At 40.6% G+C, this 26,136-nt stretch overlaps 2 protein-coding genes and 1 long non-coding RNA gene across 11 annotated transcripts in view; 1 reads left to right on the forward strand and 2 right to left on the reverse strand.

Moving 5' to 3' along the window:
• Positions 1 to 298: 298 nt before the first annotated feature.
• LOC107271062 (CCR4-NOT transcription complex subunit 6-like) overlaps positions 299 to 26,136 on the reverse strand; it is a 330,268-nt gene continuing 304,430 nt past the window's right edge. For 6 of the 9 annotated variants that reach the window (XM_025088286.1, XM_015746643.2, XM_025088287.1 and 3 more), the window contains 6 exons: positions 18,261 to 18,573; positions 12,969 to 13,120; positions 5,957 to 6,187; positions 5,696 to 5,873; positions 5,435 to 5,574; positions 299 to 5,337 (listed from right to left, as the gene is read on the reverse strand). In XM_025088286.1, the coding sequence (XP_024944054.1) occupies positions 5,261 to 5,337; positions 5,435 to 5,574; positions 5,696 to 5,873; positions 5,957 to 6,187; positions 12,969 to 13,120; positions 18,261 to 18,573 (1,091 nt within the window). In that variant the 3' untranslated portion in view covers positions 299 to 5,260. Of the gene's footprint in view, positions 5,338 to 5,434; positions 5,575 to 5,695; positions 5,874 to 5,956; positions 6,188 to 10,959; positions 11,782 to 11,825; positions 12,898 to 12,968; positions 13,121 to 18,260; positions 18,574 to 25,720; positions 25,915 to 26,136 lie in introns of those variants that run through there. The other 3 variants (XM_015746644.2, XR_003060737.1, XR_003060738.1) reach the window with 3 other exon arrangements.
• Positions 6,765 to 8,904, reverse strand: LOC107271063 (protein YIPF5). The gene is made up of 3 exons (XM_015746646.2): positions 8,676 to 8,904; positions 7,555 to 8,472; positions 6,765 to 7,492 (listed from the first exon to the last, which is right to left on the reverse strand). The coding sequence occupies exons 2-3, from the start codon at positions 7,775 to 7,777 to the stop codon at positions 6,933 to 6,935; spliced, it is 783 nt and encodes a 260-aa protein (XP_015602132.1). The 5' UTR covers positions 7,778 to 8,472; positions 8,676 to 8,904; the 3' UTR covers positions 6,765 to 6,932.
• LOC112494851 lies at positions 14,842 to 16,364 on the forward strand. The gene is made up of 3 exons (XR_003060740.1): positions 14,842 to 15,499; positions 15,869 to 16,115; positions 16,191 to 16,364. It is a non-coding gene; the product is annotated as an uncharacterized LOC112494851 (long non-coding RNA).

Below are 26,136 nucleotides of genomic sequence, written 5' to 3' on the forward strand. Positions count from 1 at the left end.
GGATACTTAATGACGATTACTACTTTCCTTCGATGGGAAGAAAAATAAGACAGCGCGAATGGTCCAAATTCAATTTTACGTAGAAGCGGATGATTTTTTTTCTTCTGTACAATGCTTAATGAATTAACGCGCCGAATGACTTTGTACAATCATATATATATTTATGTGCGTATATATATATATAGCTCGTGGATTAATTTTACAAGTAATTATTTACAATGTCAAATTCGTTGTTGACGAGGGCATTTTTTAAATTACAATTTTCCGACGGCCCCTGCTAGAGACTTTTAAGGAGTCACGATGAACGAGGTCACGTGTGTTAGTATAATTTTTCTTTTTTTTTTTTTTTTTAATTTATATAAACCGTCATCATAGTCGTGATTTGGGAGAAAGGGGTGAATATGACGATGAAAAGTGTAGTTTGCTTCGGGTTGGAGTTTAACGTTATCAGAAATGGATCGCTGGTTGTGTATTCGAAGTTATTAGCGTATTTGGATATATGAATTATCAGGGTCGTATAGTTGGTTAATGACTTATTTTTTTTTTAGACCGTTTGCAAAGTACTCGCTGATTTCCCATGTAGACTATGAGGACGATAGTAATTCTTAAGATTGCTCAAGTAACGGGTATTATTATTATCGTGAATTTCAAGCTGATTGTAATTGGCAGTTTTTTTTCGAACAATTACTCTTATTTGTTGGTGATAATAAAAAAAAAATGTCTGTCAAAATTATCCTTAATACAATTTTTTTTTCGTTAATCAAGTCTTTTTTTTTGCTCAAAGCGGGTTAATAATTTTTTTTTTTTTTTTGAAATTTTGCCTCAGCATCCATTTCATATGGGTCTGTCAGATGAGATTTTACCGAATCACGAATCAAGCAATGATTAATACTAATTATTGATACGATTCATCAAACTTATCCAGAAAGCGTAATGTAACGACAATACAATACACGATATTTGCTTTACCAAAGTAACATACAGCGTTCAGTTATATTACAATTAATTGTAAAAGCAAAGAAAAGTCGATTAATCCCTAGAAATCGCAGTTGCTGTCGAGGCTCGTTATTTTATTTGATTAATTAACGAATTTATTGACAGCCGACACAGTGCAAGAAGACGTTCGGATATCCTAAGACGTTAACTAACGTACCGTAAAGTAAAATCACACAATGACCCCTTGGCCAATGTGCCAATTAGATTATGCGAATTCAAAATCATGCCAATCGGTAATCAACGCTAATACCAACGAGCGCTCCAATTTTCGTTTCCTCCACCAATCGTGCAAATTTACATTTCTCCAGAATTGCGAAATCACCTTTTGCCTTCTCCGATTCGTCGGACCGTGCGAAACGTAAATACTAAGATAATAGACGAGCATGCGAATACGAAAATTCGTAATTTCAATCGAATAAAAATAATAATAAAAAGTCTGCATTAAAACGCAGTACACGGAGCGCGCGTCACTGACAGAATAAAATGATATCGCAGAAATTTTCTTTGTCGTCGACAAGTCGTTCGTAAAAAAATTTCATTTCCATTCCAGTCAACGATTGCGAATTTTCGCATTATTATGCTTATAATTTCGGCAGTGTGAAAAGGACTCTGGGTACAAAGGTCACGGCATTAATTAATGATATATCTCCTTAATGATATATAACGAGTAACAAGTAACCGAATGTATTTCAGGTTGACAAAAAAAAAAAAGAAAGAGAGAAGGAAAATCAAATATCTTCAAACAGAATGCAAGCAATGACGTAACGTAACTTTGAAATTCTCTATAGTATGACGCTATGATCAAGGTACCTTCAGACTTTGCCACTTGGGACAGAGAGACGTATTAATCATTAATCCTGAAGCTCGACAGCTCGGCTAACGGCTAACGGCGACAATCGCAAGACTTATTCAGAGCCACTGATGAATTCCGGAGCAAGTCCGTAGACTGATCTTTCGTCGCTATACAGGGCGTTCCGTAAAACGAGTCGAATGGACTTACAGAGGCTTTTTTCGAGCAAAGTGACAGCCCACGCTCGTTCCCCACTATTAAAGAGATTTAAATAAGTTCAACAAGTGGGAAATGTGACTAAACTCCCACCACCGTCAAACTGTAGGAGTAAAAAATAATGGGGGTGCATGGGGCTATGACTTTGCTGGGATCAGCTCAAAATTCTTAATCTGACACGTCCAACGAAACACCCTGTATGCGTGCATATACTTATAAAAATTATAGAGTAATATAATGATTCATCGAAGGCACATAGTCCTGACGAATCCCACGTGTTAAATTTCTAAGCCCTAAGTCATTAAGCATTTTTGCCTCGCAATCACAATGTGGCGATTGTTGTACAATATAAATTGAAAAAAAAATAAGAGAACAACTGCGTATATCTAAATATTAAAAAAAAAAAAAGTCGACTCGTTAACGAATAATAATTACTGTTATCCTCAATGGAATATAGTACACGCATTCCTTCGCAATAGAAACTTTTTCGTTAATACCCATATGCTCTCCCGTGCCAATCATTTGGTTTATCATCACTTAATTATCCCCCCATCCACCCAGCCACCCTCCCTCTATCACTAACAATAGGTTCGACAGGAATATTCTTATAACGTAACATGCTAATTGTAAGGTAATCGAATGTAACGTGATATCTCGTTAAGCTTCGTAAGTCTCGGTGGTTATTCTCGGTTGTTGGGTATTTGTCCTTTTTCGGAAATACTTCCTTGCCTTTGCGTGCTGCACTAATTTGGCACCTGGTCAACGTACGGCAGCGGTTGCTACGTTTATTTCAAATTAAACTATCGTTCGCTTGTCCCGTGTACGTGCAACTATACGGTTTAGGTTAGATTTACAATGAAAATCGAGTTTCTTTTTTCGCCCTTAGATGACCAATCATTTTTTTTCAGTGACATCGGTACTGCCTGGTCCTTTTGAAAATTTGTCTACATTTATTACGACAACGCACGCATACGCAGGACAAAATATTTTCGAGGACGTACAACGTAAAAGATCACGATTGCCATTGGGCGTAGCGCAAAGTCTTCTTATGCCAGTTCATTAATACGTATGTTATAATAATGTTCGGAATGGTTCGGACGAAAGGCAATATTGTTTCAATCACATTGTCACGCGTTTCCTAATGGTAACGGTAAATTAAATTGTAATTATTACGTCGATGCGCACTGAAATTCACACAGTATACGAAAAGCATAGGCATTTTAGCGACGAACAATTTCATTGTTCCGAATATCAATGAAGTATCGGCAGTTTTTTTTTTTTTTTTGAAAAACAAAAAATCATACGACTCAACTGGATACAAGAGTGATGACGGATGACAAGATAAAAGTATATATCTAGTCTTTTTCTTTTACAAAGAAAAAAAAAAAGACTAGACCGGGACTGATATTTTTCTCTGAGAAATCGACCGTCGACATTTATATATATACTGATAACAAAAAAGATCTTGCCAATTGGCAAGAACGATCGATGTGTCGTGTTTGCATTCATTGCCATCCGAGGAAGCGTTTCAATTGAAAACTATATTGAATTTCGTGATTGATAAATGACACTCGGCGCGTCACGTGAAATTAGGCCAAAGATCATTTAGAAAGCTAGTTTCAGTTTGGTGTGTCTTGTCGGAGAAACATTACAATATGCATTGACATAAGAAAAATATTTCAAACACATTCGACAAATTCAATATATAAATACAGAATTATCAACCCTACAGTTGTTCATTAAAACTAAAATGCAATTACCTACTTTATACAACATTTACTACAATTACGGCATGAAGAAACCTCATCCTTTTTACTACTTGCTTTATTCAGTTGTCCATTAAGGCCGTCGACGGCGCATTAGAAAATCATTCGTACGGCTTTCACTACACCTGAGCCGAACGTCGTTAAAAAAAATCAACAGCATCAATGGAGAACGTTAGTGTTCATGAAGCTTAGTGATTCGATATACGTATTCCTTCAAGGATTAAATATTACAAGTTAGTGAATACCGCTGTATCTCTTAATTATTGAAATCTGAAATATATTATAATCCGAATTGCAAAATAAATTGTGCCGATCACTTACAATTATTCCATTCACTTAATCCAAGACACTGACATTCCGATTTCCTATGATCCGAAATTCCAAATTTATATAATAATATTGCACGTGGCTCTGTAGGTAAAAAATATAAATTTCTCTCTCGACTATCTCAGGGATCCTCATTAAGTTTTTTTTTTTTAAGACAGAAGTCGCTCGTTTGATTGCACGTGTGATTAGGAAGAGTAGATTGTGAAAAGAAAGAAAGATTGCAATTTCGCTAGGGTAGTCAAAGCTGAAACTGGCGAGCGAATGTTCAAAATTACTTAAGAAACGTAGAGTCGCCATTTCGCAACTGAATGAGCAAGTAGTAGATAATCGATACGGTATACATTAATAAATGGAACTGAACAATTGCTAATGAGTGAATGTCAACTGAAGTATTACGACACTATGATACGTGAACATCATTACATTATCATACTTACAAATACACTCGCTACAATATTACCTATTTCCTTATATAACATTATCATTATCAATATACGTGGCCAATAAGAACAGATTTGTACTTGCATTGAAATTGTTAAGTCAACTCCAATCACTTCGCACAGCCCAGTATAGCGTGTATGTTTTTATATTTTTTTTGTCTTCGTTTTGTTTAAAAATACAATTTCTCAGTGGATGGCAGCATTCATATCAAAAAGTTGGCTTGGAGAATGTTGTAATGACATTTAGGAAGAGGTCAGGACTTCAACTAGTAGACGCTAATATTTGTTAATAAATATGTGAAATTGTTCCAATTGTTAATGTCAATATCACAGAGGCTTGATCGGAATATCATCTTCATCTTTTTTTGTTTATCATCTTTTTTTGTAGGAAAATAGGTATCTACATATTACCATGATAATAGACATTACGATATCCTTAGTATGGGAAAGTTACTTCTTAAAAATGCAATACACTATACATGGGCTAAACGCATTACAACACGGCTCCCTTCACCTGGTCATAAGAATTGTTTATCAGTATCTGTCGGTTTTTTGAATGTGCGGCAATGTGGAGTATTGTAGTATTCGCTATTATAGAGTAATAATAGTCGACGGCGAGTGGTATTGCTAGAGCCAGAATGTAAGAGAAGGAGCGATAGGGCTTTCATTATCGTTATTATTTATTATTTTCCTTATTGTTACTTGGGCCTAGATCGCAGCGGCTGCTACCTGCGTGAGATCAAACCGTTGCTGGTTCCTACTGTTGGCGTCATTTCCAGTTCAACTAATAGAGGAAAGTGATCTGTAACATGAAATATAAATGACATCGATCATCCGATAAATGGATCCTCTCTAATTAGGATTGACAATTAGAAAATCAAATGAAACGTAAAACGTACCGGATGGTACATGGGGATGAGGACAGCCAACCACTTTGTGTTCTCTAAACCAGTCAGCACTCAAGGGGCCTAGAAGTCCCAGAGGTACCATGCTCTGCTTCGAGTAGAAAATGTAGTCTATTATTCCTTTGAAGTCAAATCTGAAAGAGAAAAAGAAATATACATGGTTAAGCTGGAGATATATTTATTTTTAAGAGGATCACGTCGTGTGGGATACGCTTGTAACAGGGATATAAGTTCACTGAAGTTAGTATGACTTACGTATAGTTCGTATAGGGCATGATATCTTCGCTGTATGCCGACGCAAGTTTGAACGAGTGTGTAAATTCATTAGGCTTGTCGCAGCCAGAGATCTTTTGTAAGCATGATTTATAAGCCAACTCTTTAAAGTCACGGTGATCTGATGCCACCCGTCCAGATGTCAGAAACTCGATCACTCCTGTAACAATGAGAAGTGATTTTTATTAATATAATGATATTGCTAAATGACTGTTAAGGTTGAAGGGGCACGATGAGACTTACCAGAGTCAGGTAAAGAGTTGAAGTCACCGCAGAGCAGTAATTGAACATTAGAAGAGTCAGGTTTGTGACCAGGTCTAAATGATTGGCCTGCTTGGTCTAGAATGGAACGCAATTCGTTACTTAACATCATTGTTTGAATTAGTTTGACATCGCAGAACTCAGGATCCCAGTGAATGTGCGCTGTGCAAACTAAGATAGGTTGCTGAACTTGTGCTGGATCCGAGGGAAGGCCTGCAAATATAAAAAATTATGGTTCAGCTCATTGTTTGACATAGTACAATGTGACGCAATGAGTTAATTTTAATGTAGATGACAATTATAAAGTTCTTCGTTAGTAGAATTATTCCGAGTGTTGAATAGACAATTAGTTAATTATTTAAACATTTGCATCGATTGATGTGATCACAGAATGTAGAGAATTTTTCGCAGTTCATTTTATTGGGAGGAAGGATGAAAGTAATAAAATGTCATATTGTATTTCCAGTAGGAACTTTATTTACAAATTATAACAAATAACTTAGTTCTAGGAAATCCGTAGATTTTCCATATTATGTATCATTTGAAGTCGTGGTAAGGAATAAAAATATATTTGTGATTGTGAAATCACTATAAATACATTTTTTAATGAACATACAATAGATTCAGCAGAAATAGTTCCAGCTTAGTTTCAGACTAATGATCGTTTGTGATATCTGGCATTACTGATTGCAATTTATCGCAAAGCACTTTATATATTGCTAGAAATATATATATATGAGTATACCAAAAAGTTTGTTTCAAGAGTTGATTTTACAACTAATATAACTGATACGAGTACATTACAAGATTTTATTTTCCTATAATCAGCAATGTTCCATAATGTTATTGGCACGAAAATTTCCATTGTTCTGGTAAGAATCACTCTTAGGCTCCTTATGTTCAGTCCATTAACCACATTCAATTTTGAGTTAAGACCGTACAAGTAATTTGTAATTACTTAAAAAATTACTATCAATGTAAATACACCATAAAGAAGAAGACAAGGATAAGCGATTAGAAGGCGTTGCTTTTCTTCTCCAGACATAGCAGAGAATAGTCTTGACGCAGACAAAGTAGCCCATGAAACTGCCAATACAGACAGAAGCATACCGATGGGTCCTCTGAGAGTAGTGAACACACTCAATCCCGCAAGAACGACGACTGGCAGAATACAGTAACCCAAAACCGAGGCAACCGATGACAGTGTAATATTACCAGTGCTACTCATTAAGGATTGTAGCACATACATCATTATACAAGAAGTAACTGCAAGGCCATAAACATAACCAAAATGAGCTTTAGACCCAGCCAATAGTAGAAATGCAGCAAGAGCTAAGCAAAATGTAACAGGTCCAGCTAAATCTGAATCTTGCAAAAGGTAATTTGCATCATCGGTTTGTCCTCGTCTATGAAATGGATTTAGTACAGCTAAAGTCTTCTGTATAATCCTATCAGGATCTATCCCAAGTTCTTCTAGCAATGGTGGCTCGTCTTCTTCTTCGCCAAAACCAGCAGTCCCTGTGTTGCAAAGTAACAGAGTTAGTATAACCGACACAATACCTATTCACAGTTTAATTTACCCTTGACATAGTCATCCTGTGTGTAGATATCACCACCGTACACATTTTGTGTAGGATCAAGAAAGCCTTTCTGTGGATAAGCCGAATAATCACCAGCTTGTTGTTCACTGTACGATTGGAACTCAAATTGTTGGTTAGGTTGACCAAACCCTGCTGTATCAAAGTTATATTGGCTCTGAGGTGGTTGGGACCAATAATTATCCTGACCAGTATACCCGGCCATTCTTTATCTCGCGAACAGAGTATGCACGCGTCCTTCTACTCCCAGATTTAACGAAAAACCAGATGTTGACAGCAAGACGGAAATGAATACACTATAAAACGGAAACCGTATACTTACTTTGCTCTGCAAACTCTTCTAGGCACACTACCGAGATGGCGACACTTGTACACATAAGGTCTATCATTCGTAGCCGACAAGGCGAATAAAAACATATTAAAAAAAAAAACTTATATGAAAATTCCCAAAACGAATTGTGAAAGTGCAGTTACTCAAGACATTTTTTAAACCCTAAACCAGACGTCACGCACAGTAAATCAAGCATGTACCATAAAAACTGTAACGAACAAGAGCCATCGATCGAAACAAGGATAAAGAAGCCCGTAAAGCAGATGAAGCGTACCGAGAGGTTCATCATTAATGTCCCAGCTTATACCGTAATTCCAGCCAATCGACGTTTCGATTAACGAGACAAAGTATATTGAAGTTCCCGTAATTTACATTATCATTAAAGCCATTGATTTAAACGCAGTAGTCAGCTCGACGACGTTTCAGTATCTACTCAAGTCATTTTTATGGGTGAAATCAAATTGGTTTCAGACTGTGGTTGATTTCTCTGAAATAGTTGGTATACTCCTGTGAAATCCCGGGTACCATTCCAGTAAACCAATAAAGCGTATTCTCGTGAAGTCATTAAACTGCAATTACAAAGATAATTTAATTAAAGTATCACCAGACGTCGTCATCGATCAACCGTCAAAGTGACACCAAATACTTCGTAACAAGTTTTAATCGTAAATGACGACCATCTATAAATCAGAATTGATCAAGAGAGATACACGGCAGAGAATTGTTAGATTAGTTCCGGAATTTCGCTGAACGCGATACGAAACGCTTTTACCTCTATTTACATTGCAGAAGCAGCCATTTTCCCGACGTCATAAAAACTTCTCTATCGTAATAGAAGTATCCGATCGCAGTGAACGAAGTAATTTCTCGATGATTCACAAGGTGTGCCAAGCTCGAGCTATCTGCGGCCGCACAATTTCAAGTTTTTCTGCTAAAGCAATTAAGCGCTCGCAAACATCGCGCGAAGTCAGCGAGAAAACGGCGTTCGTACACAGGCCCGTCGGCAGCGCCCCTCCAAGAGAGAGAACGGTTGCGATTCCCAGAATTATTACCTCCTAGTTTTTCTACCGCCATTGACTTCTCGTAATTGAAAGTATCGGAGCATGGCCAATCATTACCGCGGATTTTAATTATTTTTACCGGCACCTCGACTAAAGGCCGACAAACGTTTTTTCCTTTATCGTAAACGCGCGATTACCCATTGCGCACTCTAAATATGGCGGAGCAGAGTATAACGTCAATACTTGAATCCTCAATGAAATTCTGAATACCAGCAACCAATAAAATTCAGTAGGATCGACCGTGATTTATTTCCAGGTTATGATACTTAAAATCCGTGTAACAATGGGCTGCTGGTGATACTCTTACGGTTGGCTAATAAAAAAAAGTCCATTAATCGTATCGTTTAAATCACCTATGAGTTATGAGCAACAGGTCGGAAAAAGTTTCTGCGAAGCATTTGCGAACGTGAATGTGAAGCTTATTGGTCCCTCAATATATTTTAATAAAATAACCTTTCTAAATGGAAAAAAATAAATTATTCTATGAATCGTCAAACTAATCCCACTGAGCAGACAAACACGAATAAATTATAAGAATGCAAAGGAACAGAGTTTACGATAAATAACCATAAAATCCCATTAACATAAACCCATCTAAAAGTTTCAAGATAAATTCGTGAAGGAACATCGAGATACAAAAAAAAAAAAATAAAAAATCTTTGACACGTTAAACCTGCCAGAAATGAAGTATCCAAACCCATAAGGTAACGCATAAAATGATAAGATCAAGGCGCAAGGATCTAAAATCCCAAGATACAGTCATGAATCACAATAACACGACGCCCAACGAATTGTAAACGAGCGCCGAGTCTCGATACCGAGGAGTTTATTCCGCCTGGAAACACGAATCTAATTGCACTATCCCTGCGCTATCCGACGCCATTGCTCTCAAGAATCGAAGGCACCTGCTGCCAAGAAAATCTTCAATCATGATCTTTACGAGCCGTCCGTAACGAGCAGCCTCCTGCTACCCTCCCCGTACCTACAGCTCTAACCTATCAATACCGTGCGAAGTACCCACCTAACAATCAGCGCCATAAGAGCACATAGGTAGCCAGTAAAGCTCCACGTGACGCAGAAGAGAGTTCAAGAGGATGAAGGTTGATATTCCAAGACATTTCAATAAGACGATCAAAGAGAGAGGAGGATAATTGACGATCAATAAAAAGAATAGGTCCAGCAGGCACTTCCAAAAATAAAAATAAATAATTTAAGATTAAAACGGAGTACGAGCATCTGAATGTCGGACGGTGGTCCAGGACCGAGTTCCTTGGGTACAGAAGTGAGCCAGGCCGTCTCTCGGGTAATAAATAACAAGGGAATCAATATCGTAAGAGTAGGTTTGCAAGAAAGCTTTTATCGGCTGGCAGCCTCTTATAGAGAGTCCAACTTTTTCAGATCGAATCGGCCGGCAGGTCGTTCCCCAAGGGGATTGAGGAGCGAGAGCCCAGAGAGCCCAGAGAGCCCGACAGCTCCCTGGCTTCCTTCTTGGCTGGCTGGTGTGCCTGACTGCCGGGCGCCCTCTGCGACCCGTACACCGAAGCCAATCATAAATTCTATAGCAGTCAAAGTGTCAGAGCTAATAATATCGGGCTGTCGACCGTGAAAGCCTTTACAGCCACTCCTCTGGCCTCACGACCCGAATGCGTTTGCGATAGCTTCCTTCCTCCACACAGCATCCACTCATCCGTTTACAATCCCATCGAGCCTCACTCATCCTTCCCTCCTGGCGTCCATCTAGTTCACCAGTTAGCGCCGCTTCCCTTTTCCGTTCTTCAAACTCCAGCTTGCTTCCGGGCTTCCATGCACTGGACCAGCCCTTGATCTTGGTTCTGGAATGACCAGAGGCATTAGAGGGCAACGGGGGTAGACGGCAAGGAAGACGCAGATGATAGAAGAAAGGTACCTTCGTGTTCAGACGCCAGATGGGGCTTCCCTCTCCTGTCTTACGTCACGCAACTTCATTCCATGACATCTGACCTTCGACCTACGCACGTTACCAATCGATATAATAAAAATGACCCTTGTTAAGCTACGCGAGAGTCTGATTGATTGTCGGGTTGTCTGTTCACTTTTTTTTATTAGAATATTCCATTTTTACGGATTCGGATTACTACGTGGGTCAGCTATTATATTATGCGGTAATAACGTAACGAGTTGTCATAGAGAGCAACTGGTGACCCAGAACGAGGAAAGATCGTGGATGACTAGTCGAACGAGTGTACCTTTCAATTTAGACTGGTGAAGACGATGGGGTATCGTGCGCCTAATTAATTAATCAGTAACCGGAGCTGCTTGCGGATTCTTTCGGTTTTCCACATAGCGTCCCGTTCGGTATTCAAGGAACGCGTATCGGACAGATCCGGGCGAGCTGGTCCGCGTGTCAGAAATTAATTATGCGGTTGAATTTTATAATGGGGGCTAAATTCTAAGGGAAGTGTTTCCCGGACCATTCCCTTTGGCCGTAATTAGCAAAGGGGACAGGAGACGTCGTCGCCGTCTACGTCGACGTGTGACGTACGAGTAAACGCGAGAACCCGGAATACAATTACGAACGCGAAGACAAGAGTTGTTTATTACAGTCGGTTAATCCTAATGCGAATTCGGTGTTGTCGCCAGGTAAGACTATTGCGTGTTAATTCCAGGGCAATTAAAAGTGGCGGCCATATTTCTGTGTATCCTCTTGCTTGATACTTCCCCTCGTATTTCAACGCACTTATTAATCCTCTCGTAATGGCATCCAGATGGACACGCAGGAGGTCTGGCACGGCTGGCACAGATTTATTAGGTGGCACTCGTCCCTGTGAGACTTGGGTCCTGTACAGATGTTATTTTTCACTATGCCAATTTATACTGCTTACCGATCAGGCTGCATCCCTCCATCAATTACGGCTGATTGCCCGTTAATTGGCTTCAATTACAGAAATGCGTATTCTAACGCTCGTTAACCGTCAACGGCGAAAAGTCATTATACACGAGAAAGCTCGATGAACGACGGTTACGCGTTGTTTTTCCCACTGAAATTCCCGTCGTCCCTTGCGATCGTTATGGGGTGTCGTTCCACCATTTGTCACGGGGACGTAACGACGTCCTGGCAGAATACTGAATTATACACCCCTCGTCTACGATAATAATACGTAAAGGAACGTTAACTCTGCAATTGCGTTACTACAGTGCAGACTGCGGGCCAATTACATGTGTTCTGGGGAAAAAAAAAAGAAAATAGAATAAAAGAAAATTCCCAAAGGCCAGGGCCGTGCGAATGGGGAGGGGCAAACGGTGGGGTTAATCTACCAGAGGAACGATACGTCGTGTACGTCTGCGCGAGGCACGTGAAAATATGCAGATCATAGAAAAGAAAATTTCTAAAGCCTTTGCAACTGGCAGACAAGTATATATGGATTATTGGAACGTCGACGGATGAGCTTATCGAGTACTTGCGATTCGCAATCAGCGATTTTCAACGTCGCTCCTTCAGAGATTTTTCTATTATCCATCGAGATCCTGTCTTCTTTTCTTTATGCTATCCTTATTCCTCTTTGGCTTACTCGCTGCACCCTTTTTTCTTACGCTGTCACGGTAAAGCTTCCATTGTTTGAGCAACATCAATGCCCGGAATAACTGGCAAATCCGAAGAGTCAGCGATAAAGAAGTTGTTTAACGAGCGCCGGGAGAACGGCACAGCGACTATTGGGTTTTATCAGTCGTCATTATCCTTTTTTTTTTTGCTTCAAGTAGATGACGGACAGGCATTGCGTTTTTTATCCAACGGCTGGTACGTTGAAGGGACTTTGGAAAGTCCTTTGAGCCGAGAGGCTTTTTTAAAAATTAAATTTATACAAAGGAGACAAAGGTGATCCAGCATCGTTACTGCACGTATCATGTTAATCCTGTGCTTATGAGAAATCCACCGACGAGCCTGGACGTACCTGCCTTTAGACTCGTGGAAGTTAAGAATTAAAAATATTTATCAAATCATTTAACATATTACGTAATTCACTCACCATTATCCCATGCGGCCTCCTTTGTCCTAAGTAGGGCTGCCAAACCGATATTGTCCTTTGGCATGACTCTATTCAACATGTTGTCTGAACCTTCCGCATTAGCCATGGCAAGTTGATTAAATTCCACTAAATGTTCCTTTATTAGCGTAAATCTGAAAGAGAAATAAAAAAGGCAATTCAGTAGAGCATATCAAATACACGGCATTCGTGTAGAATAATTGTATTACTTAAAAGAGCTTTTATGCGGTTCGATAACACAAATTGCATTTGTGTATATGACGGTTTATGACGGTAATGGAAATGTAGTGTTTCACATATCCTATTGAAATGGGGTATTTCAAAAGTTCGAATTAACATTCATTTTGAGCTTTGGTTCATATGTCTGCGTCGTGGTTGGACATGTCAAACATGATTTCCTGCTTGTGCAAAGAATACTTGGTGGAAGAGGTACTTCTGCTCTCCAGTATACGATATATGTATATATAGATTGTACAATTTTCCTTGGAAAACCTATAAGCAGGCGTATCACGTATTACATGTAGAGTACAATGTTGCTTGTCGATGTATAGCACGTAATTCGGAAAATATATTCTTTGGCGAAACCCTATTACGGGCCATCATTCCCCTCAGGTACATGGACCAGTGAAGTAGATTGAATTGATGCCGTTGAGAGATGCAACAGATGCTTTTCGAAAATTGAGTAAGTATAGCAAAATGCAAAGTGGGAGAGAGAAAGAACGATATTCTTGGATATAATGATACAAATCGATTCCTCATTCGAAACCCAGCAGACTCGCGTTTTCTCATTGCGTGAGGGCAGCTGCTCGAGAGAACAATGAAAACCCCAAAAATAACGTTAACGAAACACGCCACTCTTAAGGCACGAATGAATTCGATCTTTCGATCGGCCTAGTTCAAAGAGAAATTCCAGGTTCCCTTTATTAATTCTTACTTGCACAATTGCACGACTTATCTGCAGCTGAACTGAGACTGAAGAGTAACTGAGCCCTTTCACAGATAATACCTGCTAATTAGAGAGTAACGAAGAATCCATTAATCGAATAGACCAGAGGAGTAGAATACGTCAACTGCAGACTTCAATGTCTTTCCAGTCTAATAATTACTGGCATTCAAACTGTATATCGTAAATTGAGTTCACTGGTTCTACAATCCTGAAACAAAGAAATTTAAATGGCAGCTGATAAACGTAATAGAAAATCGTCTTGTTCCGTTCTGATTTATTACAATCCTGTCACGATATAACAACAAAAATTGCAAAGCATTTTCGGAGACAATCCGACGACACTTTCACGTTGACACCTGACCGTAACAGTTACAGGAGCAGTAAGGAAACCAGTAAAACAGTCAGCTGCGATAAATCACGTCGCTGAGTTAACAGCGGCTGTCATAAAAGTCTAATCCGTGAACCCTCGTAAAGTGCTGAGGCCGCACCTCATGACTCCTTTTAGATTCTATCTATGCACCCTTTACACTTTACACCTTTCGCTTACTCTTTCCCAGTCTGTCGTAACATCTGTAAACTAGCCACGGTGCGTAACGCCGACCCAGGGACTCGGGGTTCCTTATTGTTCTCAACCTATATCACTCGGTAGCTATCATTACGCTGCAGACTTCCTTTGAGAAATAAACAAGACTATTGTACTGTGCTACGATCATGCTATTTCGTCGTTTATTGGCGTTTCCCTCAACATACTCTAGGACACCATTACCTACTATCAGCATCCCTTTGAATAGTTACATAAGGACTACCTAACCTACACGTCTTATTTAAACCGTCTACGTCGGTCCTTCTTTCCGTCTGTACATTCTTTCTACGAGTGCAGTTAGTTTAAATCATAAAAATTACCTTGGTACTGAAAGAGGTGCGCTGCACTTTCCGCAATGTCGATACACATACGTTATTAGCCCAGCAATGCTACCGTATTCATTGCTGTCCGTGTAACAGGGAGCGAATCGATAACGGCTCTCGCAGGTAGGATCGTACGGCGAAGCCTTTGAACACGTTGCGTTTAGTCTCGAGGAATCGGTATACGTAGTACGTTAGCTGGTAACAGAGGCCATTTGTGCACCCGGCCATTTCTGTCTCGTATCTTTATGCCTCTGAGATGCGAGCAACGATATCCAATATTTCCGCACCGCGCCCTGTGCCGCATCTTCGGCTTAAGGCCACTGCTGCAGCTTCCATTGGGATCGTTAATCCACAGTAAATATTATCGTACATGAAACTACGTGTCGCGGAGTGAAAGTAAGCGCGCACTAAAGAGTAAGTACAGGAGACTCGCAGTCAAGGAGGATACGGAGGCGGCCATGACAGTTACTAGTAACTCGCTCTGGCGTCGTCGATTGGAATTACTGACGCACACGACTTAACGGCAAATTCAAAATGGCATCTCGCGTTCTAGCAACGCGGGTGTTTTCAAGATTCTTTGGAGCTTATCTTTGATTGAGATTGGAATTAAGAGCTTCTTATTTTCCTTCTCGACTGTAGGATTTACTATGGCAGTCGGAAGGTAAGCTTCTTTTTCCCACTTACTGGAACACGATATTCTGACTCAACTACTTACCGGGATGGTATCATATCTTTCTCAGAAAAATATTATGTACCGATCGTTATGAAGCTTCGGAAGAATATATTATTACGATATATTTATCATTAATTTACTTGACTCTCGATACGTTACGTACATTCTCTGTTATTGAATGACGTTTTTCTTTTTAAAATCATTTAATACTGTCAATGACTACTCACATGGTACAGCAATCCTTACGGATTCTCAATATGGCGAAAATTTTACGACTGATCGTTTCATGTAGAGAAAATAAAGTTTCTTGAGGATTCCGAAACTCGAGTATGATGAACGCTTCACTCCATTTCACAGAGATGCTGCGGAAGTATCGACTCCACTGGCTGTCGTCTCGGCTATGCTTTCAAAAAGTTTATATCTATCTGCCACCGGCGTGTCGTACTTCAAACAACTTTCCGTTCCAACTAACAGGAAAGTTCGTAAGGGCTGAGAGGCGACCGAGAAAGAAGGCTCGTGGTATTCTATCAATTCGAGGCGTGTGCAGTCCTCGAAATACGACTGTTTCAAATCTACGATCGAAGAGAGAGAGAGAGAGAGCTAAGTACGTATATTTTAGTTTTCATGTGATTTCAAGCGCAATGACGTATCCTCCTCTTACTAAAATTCCTCTTCGCAGATCTTCTTTTACTATTTTCCAACAACTTCCGGTCGTTGGTTCGTCGACTTTGAAAACTTGAAAGTTTACCCGAGCTACATTAAATTGCTGGGTTATCCCAGCAATTGTAGTACCAGGCAGAATTTTAGTTTTACAAATAAAACTTAATCGACCAGTACGTATACAGATTTACAAACTAACCCGTAAAACTATTAGCACAGCATCACGTGCATAAATAACCTACAAGATTGTATCGTCTAGTTGGTACGCGTGTTACGCTATGATATATTAATAATTAATCAAGCGTTAACAAACAGCGTGGATATAACGATTAGACTTAGCACGTTGATCTGACATAAACGAACTGGTCGAATAATTTTCAAATATCACTACACGATTATATTTGAATATGAAATGTAAAGAAAAAAAATTGCGAGACGGCCTTGCGCCATGTAACCAAGTAATGGCCTATAAGCGCACGACGAACCCGGACGTCTCGTTAACAAATGTTGCAAACTGGAATTCAATTAAACTGCAACATTGACGATAAATCTGTCATGAAGAAAACAACGATAGGATGAGCTACGCCATTATGCGTCGCGTCTGGTTTCCACCAGGAGTCTCTCATCGCCGTGAAAGGGGAGACATATATTTCTTTTTTTCCACATCAACTCCTTACAACCAACCGCCATACACTTTTACCCGGTAATACGAGTATTCTTAATGTACTCCGGCAGTTTGGCAGGGAGCTCGTTTTTCATAAATGCCGTAACTTTACGGTCATAAAGGTCGCGAGAAGCCCGATAAACTTTGGCCATTCGTCGCTTAGGGAAATTCTAACGTTAGTGGCGCCTTAAGAATTAAGAACTCGCAATGGCTGTGTACATATCCGAAAGTATATATATCCTCGTCTCGTGGATCGTCAAGTGTACATTAACGTTTTCATCAAACTACAAAGATACGTAAATATGTAATAACTCCTGGAATTTCTTTCCGGGACAAAGTGACCTTTTCGCATTGGATAATTTATCCATCTAGGTTGACGTACGACCCACCGAGGACGTTACCCTCTAACGAATTCCGTTATTCCCAAAGGACCCTAAATTCGGCCACCGTCGCCCTTCGATCAGCCTGGTCCTTTTCGCAGTCACCGAAAATCGTGATACGGAAAACCTATTAAATTTTCCCACCGATAGGTTAGGTACATTAAAATTTCGGTATGATCGGAAGATCGAGGTTATGTAACACGACCCTAGGGAATTTTCAAAAATCGATAAATTCCTAGTGACTTTTTGCATTTCTGTCGAAAAAAAAAACAGTTGAGACTTACTTCGAGAATCGATTATCGATAGAAAATACCAGACGAATTATTTCTGTTATTCGCAAAAGAATCTTTTGCGGAAGTGAAATATTGTGAACCTTTCGTATCAGGGGCGTATACAAGCGGAAATGAAAGATCGCCCCCAGGCGCGTGCTCGGCGGTTACTTTAAGAAGGAGGCAGAGCCAAGACACAAAGACTCCACTCTGATGAACAGTCCAACCCTCCATTCTTCTCCCTCTGGTATAAAGGAGCAAAAAGGAGGGAGAGAGAGAGAATGAACAAAAAATGCTTGGAATAAAAAGTTGACAAGAAGAAAGATAACATTTCTCACTTTTGCCGTAATTAAGTGTGTCAGGACGAAAAAAAAAAAAAAAAAAAAAAAAAAAAAAAAAAATTTAACTTTATTCCCATCTCGTCGGTATAAGAATAAATCGCGAGGATGCTTTATTATGAAATCGGAAATTGGCGTCGATCTTCGGGCGAAGAGCGAGCGTTTCCAGAGTCGTAAGATAAATGTATACAGAGATGTGGTCCACTTTGAAGGAGTAGCATCCGATAGTATGTACCAACGAATGTCGATCTACGGGAAGTGTCTTCCAGAAAGGAAGAAAAAAAAAAGTATCTTCAAGATAACGCGAAGTAATCGTCATATCTTTATCTAGATAAAAAGATTACCCTACGTACACGCAGGATATAGACACAGGTTACAAAAGATTGTCAAGTAAGATTACGTCAGGTTAGGCAATACTCAAGAATAAGGTTTACTCACTTGGCCGTTCTGTAAAAAATGGCGCATCCGTCGACGTACTTCCGATCGTTTTCCGCCATCGTCTTCGCTCGGGACTTCGGAGAGAATATCCCGTCGTAGCCCTCGTGCTTGAGCTCGGGCAGGAAGAAATTGTAGAACTGATCGGTCTCGACCTCCTGAAGGCTGATGATGTCGGCGGCGTAATGCTTTATCTCGTCGAGGATGCACTTTTTTCGATACTCCCAATCGAGCGCCCAGCTCGGACAGTATCCGTACATTTGCCGCGTTGCGTATTTGTCGCACAGCACGTTGTAGCACATGACCGTGAATATACCTGAGACAATGGAGAGCACGGAGATTATTTATAGGTCGAAGGGACTGAATTCCCTCCTAAGTACACGCAGCCGTGAGCCGAGAGTGCGAATGCCCGGGACTGGATTCTCCCACGCGTCGACTGCGTTATCCGGGACTTAACGATTTTACGTGCTTCGTAAATTTTCCATAGACGATTAGACTGGTCCGGTTATAGGTAAACGGTACAAAATTTACCACGGAACAAATATATATATATATATATATATATGTGTTAAAGTAAAAAAGCTCAAGGGATGGTCCGAGGGACATTAACCGGAAAATAAGTAATAAACTGTCTAATCTGTAGAGACGCGCAATACTCCTTTCTGTGTTAAAGTAAAAAAGTAACGATTTTACGTGCTTCGTAAATTTTCCATAGACGATTAGACTGGTCCGGTTATAGGTAAACGGTACAAAATTTACCACGGAACAAATATATATATATATATATATATATACTCCTTTCTGTGTTAAAGTAAAAAAGCTCAAGGGATGGTCCGAGGGACATTAACCGGAAAATAAGTAATAAACTGTCTAATCTGTAGAGACGCGCAAGTCGAGAGAGGACTTTAATCTCGGAAGGACTTGATACAACTTCCCAGCCAACTATCCTAGCTCGAGAAGTTCTTGGTTTTATCGCTGCAATGAAATAGCCATTTTAGCCTTTTACGAGCACCATACCCCCAATTCTATTTCCAAGGGTGGATTTGGCGCAGGGGTGCGTCCAGGGGGAAGGGGATCTGCCCAAGTGAGTATTGGATTCGTTTCGATGTTCTACCGAGTGTAAAAAACACTTTTTATAATTTACTTCCATTTGATAGGCTCGAATTCTGTACGCGAGAACCGGAAGTGGGCTACGTTATCAGTCGGGATGACCCGGGTGGATCCACTGAGATCGTCAAACCGTAGGAGATGCAAATCCGTTATAGTCCCCTTTCGGCTACGGAGGAAACAGAATGACATGACTTCAGGATAGGAGGATCATCGTAAAGCCAGCTGTCCTCCCTACGTCGTCTGCATAAATCCCACACCTAGACATTCGCCCATCTTAAATTTATGTACACCCTGTATACACAGTACCTGAATATCTACGTTACTGCGTATTTTCATGAGGATGCATATAGTTAAAAAATTTACGTCACGCCGCTGAATGACGACTCGTCGATGTTACGCGGTACACCGTGATTTCACTCTGAATACGAAATTAGCTGTGTAACCTTTACTTCCGGCTGGCTGGAAAACCTTGGAAGAAACTGGTATAAATCCCCGGAAGAGATTCTGATGGAAATTTCATAGCCGGCATAGGTGGCTATAGGCTTCACGTACCAAGCACGTATCCAATTCAAGTAGTATGATTGATAAACGTGAGGTTACAGGAGACAGGCTATAATTAGTATCCTTAATAATTAATATATTGATTAATGTCTCGAGTGAATTATTTTCAAAAAGGACCTTGACTACTGGTCCGTGAGTTAAAGGAACAAAAATACAAATTTTTTTTTTCTTGCTTCCACATAGCAGAGTTTCACTTGGTCCTAGAAATGGATGGTCAAGTTAACTCAGTAAATCAGCGGTTCCATAACCGCGAACGGGTGGTAGCAACGTAAATAATTGAGGTGCAGCAGAGACTCACCGCAATCCAATAGCAGAAACATGTTTCGCTACTATGTATGGTAGGCAGGTCAAAGCGCCTATATATATATATTTCGGTATAATGTAGAAAATCTGTTATCAGACAGAAAAGCATACCAGGCGGATCCGTTAGAGACTGCGATATTGGTATAGTCGAATGCTCGTATTTTTCAAAAAAAAAAAAAAAAAAAAAAAAAAAGTTTCAAGTTCGTTAGACAAAGAGAAAGGATCAAAGAGCACAAACAGAAAGAACAACCCCAAACCCCTATGACGTGTGCTCAATACCAGTGATATCTCATGCATGACTGCCAGTCATCGAATTAAATGAAAGGGATATAAAGGACGTCGATTAAAAAACGATAAGCGTTATTTAATTTTTTATCAAGTTATACATTTTAATTTCTTTTTTTTTTTTTTTTTTTTTTTTTTTTTTTTTTTTTTTTTTTTTTTTTTTTTTTTTTTTTTTTTTTCATTTCATAAGATTAAAAATCGATATTCCCGTCCGCAACACTTTTTACCGTGTATCGTCGAGCTACGTATAAAAGTTTTTCGCATTGTTCGACTTAACCTCTATTTTTTGATGCAACCAGCGAAATAGATTCTTTTCCCATAGTAATCAGCCTGTTGCGGCCGCCTACAGTGAAAAAGCACGGGCCGCACGGAGCTCCGTGCGGCCGTAGATGGAAACTCGGCCGTTCCACAGATAACCGGTCGGATAGACTCGGGTTGCATTACCGTAATTGTATTCGTGCAATGGAATATACATTCCGTCGGTAACGATGGCTTCATCGAATACGGCCCAGGCCCTTTTTCGATTGTCAATGGAGTCGTTACGGGATTTACGGAGGGTTGGATTTATTCCCCCCCTTCGTCGTATACGTTTCTATTTCTTCTTTTATCCCTTTCCCATATACTCCAGTACTATATACTTCCTTTGTTCGTCGCGCCCTCCCCTCTGCCCCTCCCCGCGCTTCACGACCACTGCCCAGGAAGAACCGAGTCAGATAGTTAACACGAATTCAACATCTCTCTTGTGAATCCGTAGGAGTGATCGTGTTAAGAGGGTATTATTCGGGCTCGATGTTGCGTGAGATATGCGTCGTTAATGGCCGCTCCCGTCGATCCCCTCGTGTTCCCTCATATTCCCTTACAGTCCCTCGAGAAGACAGTGACGTATTCGCGGGAAGCCCTTCTTTTATCGTGTGGCGAAGACCGAACAGATAAAGCGGATAAGGATCCTCCCTTAAGAGTTTGTCAAATTATTCACGTCTCGTTAAACGCGCCAGGCAGGGATGCACTAAGGGTCGATATAGTAAAGAAATAAGACGTGGACTATATATACATATATAAAAAAAAAAAAAAAAAAATTGGAATTTTTTTTTTTCATTACGTAGATTTAATAATAAAATTAAAAAATAAATTTTTTATTTTTTACATTTTTTTTATAGAATCACGAATTAACCCTTATCCTCCCTATGCACTTTAATTTCCTTAATGCATCTGGGTACGGATATAATACGGTAATGTAGTACGTAATATACCGGAACTCAAGATGGACTTGTCTCATATTGTCCGGATTATATGAGACTAATGTATTTGATCCATTTTCCCTTGGCAGAATTGCAGTCCCTCTGATAAAGTGGCTACGGTCGGCAAAGTAAGTCTCCTGAGTCGAGATCAGGTGCGGGTCGGGTGGGCGAGAACGGAGAGGGGCCTTGGACTGTGCCAGGTGTACACGGGGTAAAGTGTGTAGTGCAGGTTGTTTCTATAAAAGAGCCGGCTGCGTCGAGCGGCCTGGCCCGTCCGGCCGTGGTAGGGCCGTACGGCCGGATCCGTTGTGTACTATACGTGTGTATCTATATAGTCGTCCGTTCCTTCGTCTTCATTCCGGAATTCAATTAACTGCGCGTGCTGTATCGTCCGACGCATTCCGCGTGATGTTTTGCAAAGTGCAATTTAACCCCTTCGTATTACAGGAGCGAGGCTGAGAGCGTTGTTGTCGTTGTTTTCATTTCTTTTACCTCCATTCTTTCACCTTATCAAGGAACCGGCAAATGTTCGTACTGTGTGTATATATGTATATATTTCTTACAGGGATACCAGAGCGATTGGCAAGCCTTCGACACGTGTCAAAGATCGAATTTAGCGGTCGAGGAACGACACAACGTATCACTTCGAGATCTACTCGAGACTTGGACATACGGCCGGACGAAAGAGGTCCAGGGTCATTGACCCCTGGCGCCGTGGCAAGAGGGAAAAAAAAAAACGATAAAACCGATAACGACGTTTCGACCCTGGAGCTAATCAATTTTTGCTATTCCATTAGGGCAAATATCTTATTACGAAGGATCATTGATAGGACGGATAATGAAATTAAGAGGGCAGCCTGGAGGACCGGTAACGAAGCGAAGGTGCTGGAAATGAAATAGCAATTTCGTAAAACCAGCAAGTCCCGTATATGTATTTCCGGTATATAAAGCAGATAAATATATACACAGTCGGCAGGGAGGATAAACATAACGGAAAAATGAACGTCGGACGGGAGAGAGGAGGTACGAGTATCCCGCAGGATCCCCAGCCAAATGTATATGGTAATATGAAATGTAATTCTCTCCATAGGATTTTCGCTGGAAAAAACTATTTTAACCAATGTAAATAAAGACTGAGAGTACCTGCACGTAAAATCCCACGGGAGCGATGAAGCGAGGTCAGGCGATCGTATCGTAACGAGCCATGATCGTAAATCAATCTGACGTAAGCTCGAGTAAGATATAAAAAAATGTTATTACAATTCTCAAAAACAGTCTTGTCGATCTTGATTTTCGATATAAAAAATAAAGATCAAACAATCTAAGAAAAGTAGCCGGAAGTTTATAAAGCCTCGTATCCGTAGTAAAATCCGTTTGACCGGGAGGTATTATAGAGTCAGCGTCAGTGACGAGGGAACAAGAACCAATGCGAAGCGATTCGTGTCTGGAGATAGGGACTTGGTGAGATCTGTATCTGGTTCGTATCTGGCCAACCGTAGGACGATAGTTTGTCACGGAGCGGACAGTAGTACCAACGGCAACGGGCAGTTCGAGGGACGAGAATCTGCAAGTCGTAAACTAAACAGATGCGCAGCCCGAGGCGGAGTCCTAGTGTCGACGAGACGCCGCTAGTCGCGCCACCGTCGGCTCCGCCGGGAACTCAGAGGCCGAAGCCATCCCTCCAAAGCCAGCCAACTTGTTAATCACTTTCCCCACGAAGTGTTTACCACGGAGAGATATGTAGTAGCCGCTGTTGAAGCCTCCAGGCAACGACACCCCCTGGCTGCGCCGGGACGACAGTATAGAGGTTATGGTGCGCGTTGCTTACCTACCGACTGGTTTTCGCCTGCGGAAATTTAATACCGGCTGTGTCCACGGACTTTCTGTTAATTATTACAGGATCGATTGTGTCGCAGTATCCACTGTCTGGTTTCTTTACGGATATTCCACGACTGTCTGCTCTATCCTATTTATACGTATACGGTGAGTACGTACGCGACGCTTTGTTTCTTTCTCACGTATTTTTATTATGCCTCGTGCTTAACTCTGCGTCTACGTACTTTGTACTGGGTGGACGCGTTCCTCTTGCGCATTCTGCACTGCAGTTTCCGTGCAATAAAACAAGCAGGAATGGTAGCAGCTACTAATTGCACGATGTCACTGCTCCCCTCCTCTCTCACGAGGTCTGCCTTTCCGCATTCGCGTTGCGTCTCTACAGGCTGCCGTGTAATCTGCATTCCCTTGATAATGGGCTCGTCCGGACAAAATAGTAACGGCAGAGGTTCGTCACCGGTGTTACGAAATTAGTCGATATTGTTTTTACCAGACATCACGACTGGAACGCGCTTTCTGTTTGAAGGTCCTGTACATGATATATTCTATGGTATACTGGGTGATAAAAAATTTTTTTACCAAAAAAAAAAAAAAAATTTCCCGTTTCCGTAAATTCAATATGGACAAGATATTTAATCGTACCGCTGAAACAGTAAACTCGTATACGGGCGAGACCGTGTTTCCTCGTTAGATCTTTATTTGAATTCTGATTCCAGGTCGACGTACCTATAACCCAGGGGATGAGCTGTCGCCATGATGATCGTCAAGTTCCAGGATGAATGCGCCGCTGGTAATAAATTTTAAGGCCTTTCTACTTTTCACCGCACGATAGGCATTCGTGTTATTTAAGAGTCCCCTCGGCGAAGGCTTTTCACGGTGATCGAAGTAAAGGAGGGAGATTCAAAGTGAGATGGGATGAAGATGAGGACATGAATGGCGGACAAGTGTGCTGGGATAATCGATGGATATAGGTATAGAGGTTTGGTATCACTTTGAGCTTACACAGGATAATGCCTAGTATCCTTTAAGAACGTGGGACTAATTATTTAATAAAGTTTTAACGCGCAATTTTCATATACGAAAGTACACAGTCACCCGAGACAGGTACAACCAGGTGGGAATGCAAAGACGAGATTTTCGTATGAAGATTACGCCATTATCACGTTAATTAAGAATCTTATGTATCTACGTGTATATATACATATAGTATATAAACCTTGCGGACCCGTTGGAGATAAGTGGCTGGAGCGGGGACAGACTTCCAAAATGATTTCTATAAGGAGCTACAGATTAATGGCTAACCGCTAAGACCACCCGATTAATCTTCCTGTTCGCTACGTGCGACTGCAATATTCCTGCGAACGGAATTTAGATAAGATGGCGTCTGCGAGGTTTATAAAAATTCATATATTTATTTGAGCAATTTTTTTTTTTTACTACTTTTCATTTCAAAGAACGAATCATAATCGTGAATTGGTAAAATGTCAAAAAGAAAATATGTCGACTAAGAAACTTGTATTGGAAAGTAAAAGTGCGATGGTTTAATGAGCGCGCGAATGACGCGTCTCTTTCGTTTCTTAGCAAATATACGTCAGACCTCACGTATCGAGTTTACGTAGAAATGGGTGTAGCTGGATTCATTCAAGAACAGCTTGGGAATTTTCGAGGTCATCGATGCCATGACCTGCCTCAAGAGTTCGCGAAAGCATTTCCATAAAATCCAGACAGGCTGGTTTAATTTATGCATAGGGGCGTATCGTGTACGAGACATAATATGGGAACGTAAGGTTGATATTTTTTTTAATGACATTTAGAGACATTAAAAAAGTCTGTTACCTTAAAAAAATATGTATATTATATGAGCCTATCGCCCTGAGGAATTACGTAAAAATGCTAATTGCCATTAAAAAAAAATGCTGACGTCTATTTGATGAAAATTCAAGTGAGACCAAAAAAGATAGAGAACGACAAGTATAAAGAAAGTAGACCACAGACTAAAGTAATTTGTAAAAAGAAGCGATCAAGAGAAACTTAACCCAAGTGAGGTAATAAAGGAAGCTGGAGAGAAAGAAAGCGCTTGCCGTAACGCAGAGAGTTTGTTGCGCGCGACTAATTTAATTCTGTTGTCGCCACCTGTTTGCTGTTCTTCCGTTCCCCACCAGAGGCGCCACCGGAGCGTTGAAGTTCATGGCCGGCAGTCCGTTGTTGATACACTTTACCGAGTTAAATGAATCGGTCAGCAAGTAGCGTCGGTGTGTAAAATAGCTCGTTGGTAGTTTGTAAAGCATAGTTAACGGCACTTTGTTTGAGAAGCGAGCACTTACGTAGTAATATATCAAGACCGGCTGCCCGACTAAAGGGCCCTCCGTCCCTCGGCTAGGCTCGGCGAGTCTCGGTCGGCTTCGAGTTTTCCGTAACGAAATCGTTGCCATGGCTCCGGAGCCCACGTAGCCCCCTGACGTTCGTTCCGACAACTAAATTAAACTTCGAGCCAGACAAACTGCGCGGTGAAGATTCTCGGTCATAAATAAACGAGTTTGCCCGATTCG

This window comes from Cephus cinctus, unplaced genomic scaffold, assembly GCF_000341935.2.
Source record: "Cephus cinctus unplaced genomic scaffold, Ccin1 Ccin1_scaffold0880, whole genome shotgun sequence".
Classification (NCBI taxonomy): domain Eukaryota; kingdom Metazoa; phylum Arthropoda; class Insecta; order Hymenoptera; family Cephidae; genus Cephus; species Cephus cinctus.